The sequence below is a fragment of the Neoarius graeffei genome, chromosome 25, assembly GCF_027579695.1.
Source record: "Neoarius graeffei isolate fNeoGra1 chromosome 25, fNeoGra1.pri, whole genome shotgun sequence".
Taxonomy (NCBI): domain Eukaryota; kingdom Metazoa; phylum Chordata; class Actinopteri; order Siluriformes; family Ariidae; genus Neoarius; species Neoarius graeffei.
In genome coordinates this window covers 35,700,306-35,713,440 of record NC_083593.1, presented here as the reverse complement: position 1 = coordinate 35,713,440, position 13,135 = coordinate 35,700,306, and the positions used below count along the sequence as shown (strand labels likewise).

Genomic DNA, 13,135 nt, shown 5'->3' with positions numbered 1-13,135 from the left:
TGACCCTTATGGCTTTCCGGACGGAGTTTTCACGACCGGATTTTGAACTGCCAGCGGAATACCCGGACGTGTATGATTACCTCATTAACTTTCCCTCGCTGTTCAGTGGTGAAGCACTGCGTGCTTATAAATCTCTGGACAGTTATCTTTACAGAAATTCAGGATTTGTCAGCGACTCAGATGTGGCATCTTGTAAACAAGAAAATAATCCTCATTGGATGGGTAAGTCACTTAAGTATTGAGTATAGCACTGACCAGCCGATTATAGAATAGAATAAGGTAATTCCAAATCGTCCGTCTTGTTTACATGGATCTGGTATTGGAGAGGTAGAGGATTGGCAGTGGAGGTTTGAGTAGCTGTTTTCTGAGCTTAGTCAACAGGCCGGCTCTGCCTGTAGCCTTGCTTTTGCTTCGGCTCCCGGCACCGCCTCCTTCGCTTTGCTTCCGATAACAATCCACGGAGACCCCGCTGGTCTCGCCATCTCGTCCGGAATTTTTTTTTTTTTTTCTCGTCCGGAATGTTGTGCATGCGATGGAAATCGCTACAAACCGTCATTTTCTGCTGGAAACCAATGTCCAGTAAGTCCATACGGTTGTAGTGGATATTGAAGTCCGGTACAGACGAACAACACGCAAAAATACACACAAAAAACATAAACGTGCACAGGTAGGGAGAGCTTGTAGCCGCGGCCGTTGTAGTAGAATTGTATATAGTAGGGTTTTCCAGAAGAAAAGGTAGAAGTAAAAGCAGAAGTAGAAGTAGAAGGCGGAATATGGCGTTTGACCGACACGATGGCGTCTGTCACAATCTGGATCGGCTGTGACGTCACATGCAAGTGCTCCATAGACTGCATGAATCGTGATCAAGGCCAGATCTACACAGATAAAAGCAATGTCTAAATGTCAGGAAGGTTAATAATGTAGGTTAACACATTATTTACACCCAGTGTGCATATTGTTGACACACATGATGATGATGCTGCATTGCCCAGGATCAAAAACTGTTAATAAAAAAGGATATAGATAGCAGCAATACTTGCATAAGGAGTACTGACCATGGGTTTGTCTCACTCAGTGAAATAAATGAATGAAGAAATGTTCTGTTGTAGGCCACGAGGGTCGAGCTGGCATGGCTTCATTGATCATTAGGCCTGGCTGTGTGTTTGATGGGAAGAAGCTGTTTGAGAACGTCATGGACAATCTACCAGCCTATGCTCGCCCTCTCTTCATCAGAATACAGGTAAAATTAAGACCTCATTTAACTAAAGCACTGAACAACATGATGCCGTAAATACAGCATATTTATGTTTTCTATGTTTCAGTGTAAGGAAAAATATGGTTTAAATGATTTTTTTTTTGTGCCAAGACTGCCCCCTGCTGTTGATAGCACTAATACATGCAGTGCTTTTCAGTCATAGTGAAATTAAAGGAACATTCCAGCAGGATTCAACCCAGTCTCTGTTGCATCTGTAGGTCATGTGTAGTTATTGTATAATTTGTCTCTTCAGAGATAGGACTACTTTTTCAGTAGGAAGAGTATTTGGTTAGGCATAGATAGTCGGATGGGTCGGATTGCACCAGGCTTGTAATACTCGAGTCCAGGACTCGGACTTGAGTCCAACTCGTGCCCTAATTTTAAGGGCTCGTGACTTGACTTTGACTTGAGCACTGATGACTCAGACTTGGACTTGAACTCGTGCATTAACTGCATTCAGACTCGTAAATTGGAGACGAGGACTCTGATTTTTTTCTTTATTTTTTGCAACATGCCATAATAATTTGGCATAAGATATTTATATCTACATTAATTTTTGTGCAAGAGTGTCACACCTGCGCACCTTGGCATGTGCATCAGATAGATTCTCGGGACAGCGCGCATGCCAAGCGGACTCTTTAACAGGATTAAGGCACAATCAGCATGCCTGCATAAAGACTGTGAAAACACACTTACTTTGCAAACTGTTGAGCTGCGTTGCTGACACATTACCAAGCCTTATTTCCTTGTTTGCGTTCCTGATTTCCTGTTTCTCGTCTTTGATTCTGCCGAGTACCATCCAAAGCATGCTCATTCCACACAGTTTTGAGGTTGTTTTACTCCTGTTACTTGAAAGAGATCAGAAACAGATTGAAATTTATTCTTAACTGTTCAAATATTATAGTTTAAAGTGGACAGCATTTACTTTTTTCAGCAGGCTCAGAGTCGAGACTGATAGTGATGTGCTAAATAAAACTCAGATATTTTAACACAGCGGAGCTGAAGGAGGCCGTGAAGCCTGCACATATGCATTTATAGATTTAGTCAGCGTTACACTTTTTGAGTTATCCTTTTCACTGTCAGTATTATTAACTTTTTTTTTTTTTTTTTTAATGAGCATGGCCACGGTAGCTTATCATTTACCATCAAACTAATGCTTAACAAATAGTTCTCATCAGAAATACCTAGGATAAGTTGACCCTCTGTCTGTCTGGCCAAATTATCAATGAAAGGTTGCACAAAATAGCCGAAGCCCTTGTCATACATGAATTAATTTTGAATATTATTATTATTATTATTATTATTATTAAACTTTATTAGGCACAGGGTTTCAAAAGCTGACATTTACATGAAAGCTGTGCATAACAAATAAAAATGAATGGCAAAAATATAATAAATATAATAAATAAAAATATAATAATGTGGATAAAAATGTCAAAACTTATGGCGATTTGTATTGACAATGGAAACTTTATGAAATAGTGTGAATTATATCCTATATTCATCCTTAGACTGACCACTCATTTTGACAGCCACAAAACACAACACACACAAAACACAAAGGAGGAGAACTTTCTAGGTGGAGTGAGGTAAAATTTCAACAAATTATAATCTTGAGAAGCAATTCTTAGCTTAGACAGAGGCGGACAAAGTACCTAACTCCATTACTTAAGTCAAAGTACAGATCCCACTGGTCAAATGTTACTCTGATACAAGTGAAAGTTGTCCAGTCAAATTTTTACTTAAGTTAAAGTACTGAAGTACTTGCTTTTAAAAATACTTAAGTATTAAAAGTACATTTTCTGTCAACGCATCATTGTATTATTGCCACAATGCTTACAAAACCTAATGCCGTTACCAAAGACAGAAATATGAATTCACCAAATGAACGCATGCTGTGCATCATGGTGGTTTAACGTTAAGTCAGTGAAACTCCACCTGACATGCTAGCAAACTCTTTTCAAACTTGAAATCATATTGGGTAGCTAACGCTACTGGAAAAGAAAGATTTCTACATTCTGTTTATTTAGCAAGATTATGCTAAAACATATTTCTGAATGGACTTCAGATAAGTTAGCATTATTCATGTTAGTGTAACTCTGTTTTTACATACTAACTAATGCAAGGCTGACACTTGCATGACTTTTGGCCATGATTTTGTCGTGGCAAGTCGTGCCATTTTGGGGCACGAACTGGGAGGCTCCCGCACTGTTCACGACTAGTTCACGCATAGTTCACGACGAGTTCACGAATGCGTGCCCGTCCACATTCACGAACTGGCACGACAAGTTCACGCATAGTTCACGCATAGTTTGCGCATAGTTTACGCACTTCCCGCATTGGCACGACGAGTTTGCGCAATTCGGACGGTGTCGTGCCGACTTGGGCACGCCATTATAAAAAGGGGGCCTCCCCAACCCCTGGTCATTTTTGAATTGGCTGTGGAAGAGACAACATGCTGAATACCAGAGACACAATCATTGCAGAGAAGAGAAGATGCCTATACCTGGCAGCTGCTCGTGCCATGCGCAAACTGTTCGTGAAGTGCGTAAACTAGTCGTGAACTGCTCGTGCCATCAATGCGTGACCGTGTCAGTGGGAAGGCACGGCCACGCTGCAACGCGCACCAATTCGTGAACATGTCGTGAACTACTCGTGAACTTGACGTGAGCTGTTCGTGAACTATTCGTGGCAGTTCGTGACAGTCGTGGCATGGCGTGCACTTCCACGCACTGGCACGCATCCTCCCGCATCGTCCCGATGAGTTCACGACGAGATCACGAACAGTTTGCGCATAGTTCACGACCCGGTCGCGAAATTTTGTCGTGACCAAAATTTTGAACATTTCAAAATTCTCGTCCCGACATGGCACGCAGTCACGACGGGTTTACGCACACTTCACACCAGTTTACGACTAGTTTGCACACTGGCACGACTCGAGTCGTGCCAATGCGTGCCACGGAATCGTGCAAGTGTCAGCCTTGCATAACAGTGTCCAAATGAACTAGCTATGTGTAAACATTAGCCGTGGACAAGGCTACAGCAACTTGGTGGGTAAATCCATAGAAAGTCATTTGACTAACCAGACTGCATAGCTACTTTTGTAATGTTATCGCTAGCTCTAAAAGCACAGACAACTTCATTACAAGCTTTCTCTTAGAATAAAACATTTATATACCTCAATATGCTTCTGCAGGCTGCATAGCAAGTTTTTGTAGGCCGTGATGTGGTTCATTTTCGGCAAACAAAAACATTTCAAATGAAACGAATCTTTAATCCTTTCAGAAAACTGAAACATGGGTTCCAGGTATGACCGTGGGTGCGTGCATTCCGCAGAACAACTGCCTCCTTCTATTCTGCCATCAACTGATCGTGTTCAAATAATGCTGCTGAGAAATCACTGAACTTGATTTGATCCAGTCTATGGACGTGATGTGACCCTAGTGATTACTGATAGACTGTCTCAGTGTCACCTGCAAAAAAAAAAAAAACAATCACATCTTAGAAAAGAAAAAAAACATCCACTTTCAAAGCTGCTTCATAGTAACGAGGACCTTGACAGAAATGTAGTGGAGTGAAAAGTATGATATTTGTCTTTCAAATGTAGTGAAGTTAAAGTCATAAGTTTAAAAAAAAATAATACTCAAGTAAAGTACAGATACTCAAAAAGTGTACTTAAGTATAGTACTCAAGTAAATGTACTTTGTTACTGTCCACCTCTGGCTCAGAGTGTATAAACCTCTCAACTGGTCTCTGGGAACACCATTAAGACCATATCCATACAGTATATGTGGTTGAGTAAGACTCAATGACCTTCTTATTCCCAGAAACACTTGGAACTAAGGATAACTTGGGCAAATCAGACAAATCAAAATCAGAGAACTCAAGATCAGACAGATAAAATCACAGTCTCTTCCAATCAGCCCTAGGAAATACCATAGGACTATTTATACAATCAATGCATGTGTGCGATTGGGATAACCAGATTTCAGATCTCCAGATGGAAGGAGAAAACCCAATGTACTTAATGAAAAAAAAAATCTCTCTTACCTTCCACGTTGAGATCCTGAACACGAGTCCCCGGAAATGTTAGGTTTTGATCTGTCTGTACTGAAGGAGGTTGAATTGACAAAGTATAATCTAGGAATGTAGATCTCTGGCGCCTAAAAGATTCTACCTCACGGATCCAGGAGTAACAGTCACTGAAACAGACACAGCTATTCAGAGATGTTTCTCAGATTATCATAGGACTAACATGAGTATATATTCACATTCAAGAGTGTGTTGTAGCTATATGATTGGATGATGATGATGTCATTGACGAAGCTAAGTTATCTATGTATGACAGGGTAACATCAACAGGTAATAAACTTTACATTACTACACTACTTTATGAAAGAAGAGAGACATTATGTACCGTTACATCACCCATCAGGATCATAATTGTGTGAAAAGAAGAAAGACATTACTGGTCAACATAACCTTTATTAAGCAGAGAGCAGAATGTGTGAGCAAAGATAAAGCTCAGGATTTCATCTCATCTCATTATCTCTAGCCGCTTTATCCTTCTACAGGGTCGCAGGCAAGCTGGAGCCTATCCCAGCTGACTACGGGCGAAAGGCGGGGTACACCCTGGACAAGTCGCCAGGTCATCGCAGGGCTGACACATAGACACAGACAACCATTCACACTCACACCTACGGTCAATTTAGAGCCACCAGTTAACCTAACCTGCATGTCTTTGGACTGTGGGGGAAACCGGAGCACCCGGAGGAAACCCACGCGGACACGGGGAGAACATGCAAACTCCACACAGAAAGGCCCTCGCCGGCCCCGGGGCTTGAACCCAGGACCTTCTTGCTGTGAGGTGACCGCGCTAACCACTACAACACCGTGCCGCCCAGCTCAGGATTTAACTAACCAAAACAAGTAGCAATCAGAACAGCCTGTACCAGTTTCAAGCATGCTAGACACATTTCTATCAGTCCCAATTCCCAACTCCATCCAATTTGAGTTCCATCGAAATACTAGTACCTCTTTTGAGTCACCAATGTTTTAATGTTATTTGACACACACATAAAATGATTTTAACATATTTCTAGATGTTGTGCAATCACAGGGCACCGATGGGTAGCCTTTTTTTCTGTACCATACTTACATTACGAACCATTTCAGTGGAGAGCTCACCCAAGGAGCAGACACTACAGTTAATGACAGGGTTGCCAGATTAAAGTTGCTAGTTTAAAACCCATTTCCGCCAATATCTTGTTTTGTAGTCTCATCTCATCTCATTATCTCTAGCCGCTTTATCCTTCTACAGGGTCGCAGGCAAGCTGGAGCCTATCCCAGCTGACTATGGGCGAAAGGCGGGGTACACCCTGGACAAGTCGCCAGGTCATCACAGGGCTGACACATAGACACAGACAACCATTCACACTCACATTCACACCTACGGTCAATTTAGAGTCACCAGTTAACCTAACCGGGCGGCACGGTGGTGTAGTGGTTAGCGCTGTCGCCTCACAGCAAGAAGGTCCTGGGTTCGAGCCCCGGGGCCGGCGAGGGCCTTTCTGTGTGGAGTTTGCATGTTCTCCCCGTGTCCGCGTGGGTTTCCTCCGGGTGCTCCGGTTTCCCCCACAGTCCAAAGACATGCAGGTTAGGTTAACTGGTGACTCTAAATTGACCATAGGTGTGAATGTGAGTGTGAATGGTTGTCTGTGTCTATGTGTCAGCCCTGTGATGACCTGGCGACTTGTCCAGGGTGTACCCCGCCTTTCGCCCGTAGTCAGCTGGGATAGGCTCCAGCTTGCCTACGACCCTGTAGAACAGGATAAAGCGGCTACAGATAATGAGATAATGAGTTAACCTAACCTGCATGTCTTTGGACTGTGGGGGAAACCGGAGCACCCGGAGGAAACCCACGCGGACACGGGGAGAACATGCAAACTCCACACAGAAAGGCCCTTGCCAGCCACGGGGCTCGAACCCAGGACCTTCTTGCTGTGAGGTGACAGCGCTAACCACTACACCACCGTGCCACCCTTGTTTTGTAGTAAATAATCTTAATTCAGTGTTATACATTTCCATAAAATTGCCAAGTGTAAGTGCAGACAGTATGTTCAAATATCTGGCGTCAACTGCAACGGCGAGTGTGGAAGAGAAGTGAAGAAGAGAGTACAAGCAGGTTGGAATGGATGGAGGAGAGTGTCAGGAGTGATTTGTGACAGAAGGTTGCCAGCAGGAGTGGAAGGGAAAATGTACTACATAGCTGTAGTAAAACCAGCTATGTTGTATGGTTTGGAGACAGTGGCACTGACAAAAAGACAGGACGCTAAACTGGAGGGAGCGGAATTGAAGATTTTGAGATTCTCATTGGGAGTGACAAAGTTGGACAGGATTAGAAATGAAAGTATTAGCGGGACAGCACATGTTGGACGGCTTGGAGGCAAAGTGAGAGAGGCGAGATTGAGATGGTTTGGACACGTACAGAGGAGAGATCCAGGGTATATTGGGAAAAGAATGCTGGAGATGGAGTTGCCAGGTAGAAGGAAAAGAAGACGACCAAATATGAGATTTATGTATGTAGTGAAGGAGGACATGAGGATGGTTGGTGCTACAGAAAAAGAGATGGAGGACATTATCCAATGTGGCAACCCCTAACAGGATCAGCTGAAAGAAGAAGACGACGACAGTCCCTGTGTCTGAAATTGCTCCCTACTCACTATATAGGGCACTATATAGTGGGGACGCCATTTTGTAGTGCTGTCCGAAACCTTAGTGAGGATTATTTACACTCTATATAGTGCACTCACAGTATCCCACAATGCATCACAAAAAGTAGTGTACAACCGATGGTCACTAACCAAAGCAATATATCCCATCATGCATTGCGGTCGCACTGAAAGAAATCTAATTAAAAGTCTCGAATTTGATTTAATAAAAGGCAGCAGCAAAGAAGAAAGTATTCAGCCTTGATTTAAAAAAAAACTGAAAGATTCAGGTACTTTGTATTTATTAATGTGGGAAGTACACTCAGTATAATAGGTATTTATCACAAAAATACATGCATGTATTTATTTTTTTGAAAACCCACCAGCCAACTGATGTGGCACGTTTTAATTGTGCGACAGTAATGACGTAAATACTAGCACGACGGACTAGTGTCCGAAAGCGTTTTTTCATTTTGCCAATGAGCTCATTGTATAGTCCTCTATATAGTAATTCCCTATGTAGGGAGTAGTGAACGACTGAGCGATTTCGGACACAGGGAGTGTGTCTGTGATGCATAAAATCAGTTCCTTTGTAAGATATATTGAACAGATTCAAAGAAGGAAAGGGGGTTATGGTGTGAATAATGTCTGTACATCAGAAATACTCGGGGGCGTTGTGGCTCAGGTGGTTAAGGCGCCATACCATGAATGCGGGCGACCCGGGTTCGATTCCGGCCCGAGGTCATTTCCCGATCCCTTCCCGTCTCTCTCTCTCCTGCTCATTTCCTGTCTCTACACTGTCCTATCCAATAAAGGTGCAAAAAAGCCCAAAAAAAAAAAAAATACTTGTGAAATACTTGTTTCCCCACTCAAAGGCTGAGAAAAGAAGAAACGTATCCAATGTCCGTATTTTGGAAATAGTTTCAGGTATTTTGTGCAGTTTTTGAGCTGGACATTTTGCTGAAGCTTGTCAACCTTGGTAAATTATATTACCTGGAAGACAGCTGAAGGTATGTTTAAAGTCACTCAAAATAAGCTGCTAGTCTGTTTGCTAAATGACTGATTCTCAACTGCCAGATACAGGGTTATTACTCTAAACCTTCACTAGATGGTAGCCTATAGCATAAGTCAAGTGTGATAGCGTCTCAACTTACTGGAGGCTATGTTCCCACCAAAATCTCTGGCTATGAGCTGCTGCTGATATTGGCAGACACCATTATCCAGAGCAATCACAAAAATGCTCATTTCCTTGGAAAACATCTTATACAAGTGCACATCAGCTCAAAGAAAGAGCATCTGAAATTCTAACTAACTATAGCACTGCCAGAAACAGGAATCAGTAATGGTACTGTATATAACCAGTAGTAGCTGGTCATGATATTGAATGCAAGGGCTAAAAAATTCTGCTACCATCCAGTAACATAGACACTGTCATGACACCATTATGATTCACCCTTATACAGAGGTGGACAGTAACAAAGTACATTTACTTGAGTACTGTACTTAAGTACACTTTTTGAGTATCTCAAGTTTTTTTTTTTTTGAAACTTGTGACTTTAACTTCACTACATTTGAAAGGCAAATATCGTACTTTTCACTCCACTACATTTCTATCAAGGTCCTCGTTACGATGAAGCAGCTTTGAAAGTGGATTTTCTTTTTTCTTTTCTAAAACGTGTTTGGTTTTTTCTCAGGTGACACTGAGACAGCCGATCAGTAATCACTAGGGTCACGTCACGTCCATAGACTGGATAAAATCAAGTTCAATGATTTCTCAGCAGCATTATTTGAACACGATTAGTTGATCCAGAATAGAAGGAGGCGGTTCTTCTGGGGAACGCACGCACCCACGGCCATACCTGGAACCCATGTTTCAGTTTTCTGAAAGGATTAAAGATTCGTTTCATTTGAAATGTTTTTGCTAGCCGAAAATGAACCACATCACGGCCTACAAAAACTTGCTATGCAACCTGCGGAAGCATATTGAGGTATATAAATGTTTTATTCCAAGAGAAAGCTTGTAATGAAGTTGTCTGTGCTTTAGAGCTAGCGATAATGTTGCAAAAGTAGCTATGCAGTCTGGTTAGTCAAATGACTTTCTATGGATTTACCCGCCAAGTTGACATCGCCTTGTCCACGGCTAACGTTTACACATAGCTAGTTCATTTGGACACTGTTAGTTAGCATGTAAAAACGGAATTACGCTAACACGAATAATGCTAACTTATCTGAAGTCCTTTCAGAAATATGTTTCAGCATAATCTTGCCAAATCAACAGAATGAAGAAGTCTTTATTTTCTAATAGCATTAGCTACCCAATATGATTTCGAGTTTGAAAAGAGTTTGCTAGCATGTCAGGTGGAGTTTCACTGACTAGCTAGCTTAACGTTAAACCACCATGATGGCACAGCATGCGTTCATTTTGTGAATTCATGTTTCTGTCTTTGGTAACGGCATTAGGTTTTGTAAACGTTGTGGCAATAATACAACAATGCGTTGACAGAAATTGTACTTTTAATCCTTAAGTATTTTTAAAAACAAGTACTTCAGTACTTTAACTTAACCCCTTCAATGCCCTTGGACGAGTCACGTACGTCATGAAATCTTTTACCGCTGTGCCTTATGACATACGCTACTCGTCATAAACACCTCCTTTTATGTACCCTACATGGCACATTACTTTTACTTCACAGTGGCACGTATGAATTAGTCAATGCCTAAAACATTTTTCCGTCATAAGGCACAGTGGTAAAAGATTTCATGACGTACGTGACTCGTCCAAGGGCATTAAAGGGGTTAAGTAAAAATTTGACTGGACAACTTTCACTTGTATCAGAGTAACATTTGACCAGTGGGATCTGTACTTTGACTTAAGTAATGAAGTTGGGTACTTTGTCCACCTCTGCCCTTGTAGCACGGAACCTCATCATAGGAATAAAACTGTTATGCAAATACAAAAGAACTCACTCAAAAAAGATACACAGTTAAGCAACACCATTTATGGTTGCTGTTTTTTTACCTCCACCAAGGTGGTTATGTTTTCGGTAGCGTTGGTTTGTTTGTTGGTTTGTCTGTTAGCAACATTACGGAAAAAGTTATGAACGGATTGCCCTGAATTTTTTTCCAGAGGTGTGACTGGGCACAAGTAACAATCCATTAAATTTTGGCGGTGATCCGGATCACCTTCTGGATCCTGGATTTTTTTTAAAGGATTTTTGGCGGAGGTCTGCGCTCTCCGAGTGCTTTTCTAGTTAAGTCAAGTGTTACTAGTCCATAATCATGGTGTGTCTCTTCCAAACAGCAATCATGGTAAACAAAAAAGTTGCACTCAGTATTAGCCAACACTTTCATTCACACCACGCAATATATGTGACTACCATTTGTTTCTTCATGTAATTTGTTTTGACTGGACAGTGCATGCTTAGTCTATTTATGTCTAGTTTCTCTCCTTAAGGAATTTTGAGAAATCCGTGATCAACAAAGTAATCCACGTTTCATGTTTATTGCACCTGCTATTTCATTTAACATACACCTTTCCAGTCACTGCTAATGATGTGTTATGGATATGTCCATACCTCAGGGCTAAATTCAATGAAATATTCTATTAAAGTGCTGGAGCTTGGATTTGTCTGAAGCCAATAAATGAATGAACAGAGATTAGAACGTAAAACACTGTAGTATTCATTTAATAGCTCTGGATTCTGTTCAAAAATGATATCAAGGCAGCTCATGCTCTTAAATGATCTCTTGCTTCAGTTCCAAATTGAATCATTAAGACCTGGAAAGGACATGAAGCACTGTATGACATAATGTTCTCTTATTCTACCGTTTGTTAGGAGTCTATGGAGATGACTGGCACGTTCAAGCAGCAGAAGTTCAGTCTAGTGAAGAGCGGCTTCAACCCTGCCACCATCTCTGACCCGCTCTACTACTTAGACTATAAAGAGAAATGCTACATTCCCCTCACAAACTCCATTTATGACAGCATAGCATCGGGCCTGCGAAGGCTCTAGACCATAATTGGCTAAAGGCTCTGTTATACTGACAAACCAATTGGACAAAGGAAGATCTTGAATGCACCCAATTCTTTTGTACTGTTGTATTTGATTGGACCATGTTGAATAATGGATTACTTCCTATTTTGTGAACATCTCACAGAGACAGTATCAGTTAATAATGAATTAGAGGGTTTTAATGACTTGAGTGACCTTTTGCGGAAAGCAAGGAGACTGATTGCTGCAACGGAGCTGAATGAGACGCCGGATTCTCACCAGTGCCCACCTGGTATCGGGTTCTGGTGCCTCCTCAGTCTGTCTGGAACAGTTTAAAAGGCCAGGTGACTCTTATCCCTAATAATACCACTACGTCACCCTTCACCATCATCTCCTTGACTCTCTCTGCTCACCTGCGTTCCTCTGCTGTGAGGAATGTCAGTGGAGATCAATACAGGAAATGAACACAACTGCTGCCATCACCATGAAATTGAATTTCGCTTTAGATGTAAAGCATTGCTATATTTAAAACTGCAGTCTGTAATTACATACCGCTCGAGATTGATACGGAAAAATGTTTGTCTTTGGAAATGCTTCCTTTCAGATGCAGCAAGAGCCAAGATCATGAGCAGTCATATAGATTTTTTTTTTATTCCATCTTTTGCAGTGATATTTCATCTCATCTCATCTCATTATCTCTAGCCGCTTTTATAATTATTATATATTTTTTTTAACTGGTCATCGAGAGTTCTGTTTGTGAAAATTTTTAGGCCAACATGTTCTTAATGCTTCTTACAGTTGTCATGCAAATGTTCAATTTACACACATCATAATATCATGACTACTGACAGGTAAAGTGAATTACATTGATTGTGTTGTTACTGTACAGTGGTTCCTGTCAAGGGGTGAGATATATGAGGCAGCAAGAAAAGTCAGCTCTTGAAGCTGATGTGTTGGAAGCAGGAAAAATGGGCAAGTGTAAGGATCTGAGCAACTTTGACAAGGGTCAAATTGTGATGGTTAGATGACTGGGTCTGAACATTTCCAAAATAGCACATCTTGTGGGGTGTTCCCGGTGCGCAGTGGTTAGTACCTACCAAAAGTGGTTCAAAGAAGGACAACTGGTGAACCAGCGACAGGGTCATGGGTGTCGAAGGCTCATTGATTTGCATGGCGCA

At 41.6% G+C, this 13,135-nt stretch overlaps 1 protein-coding gene across 1 annotated transcript in view; it reads left to right on the top strand.

Annotated features, from left to right (window-relative positions):
* Positions 1 to 12,872, top strand: part of slc27a6 (solute carrier family 27 member 6) — a 130,604-nt gene extending 117,732 nt beyond the window's left edge. Inside the window, exons 9-10 of the mRNA XM_060908375.1 lie at positions 1,110 to 1,240; positions 11,802 to 12,872. Of these exons, the coding sequence (XP_060764358.1) occupies positions 1,110 to 1,240; positions 11,802 to 11,978 (308 nt within the window). The 3' untranslated portion in view covers positions 11,979 to 12,872. The remainder of the gene's footprint in view (positions 1 to 1,109; positions 1,241 to 11,801) is intronic.
* The last annotated feature ends 263 nt before the right edge of the window (positions 12,873 to 13,135 follow it).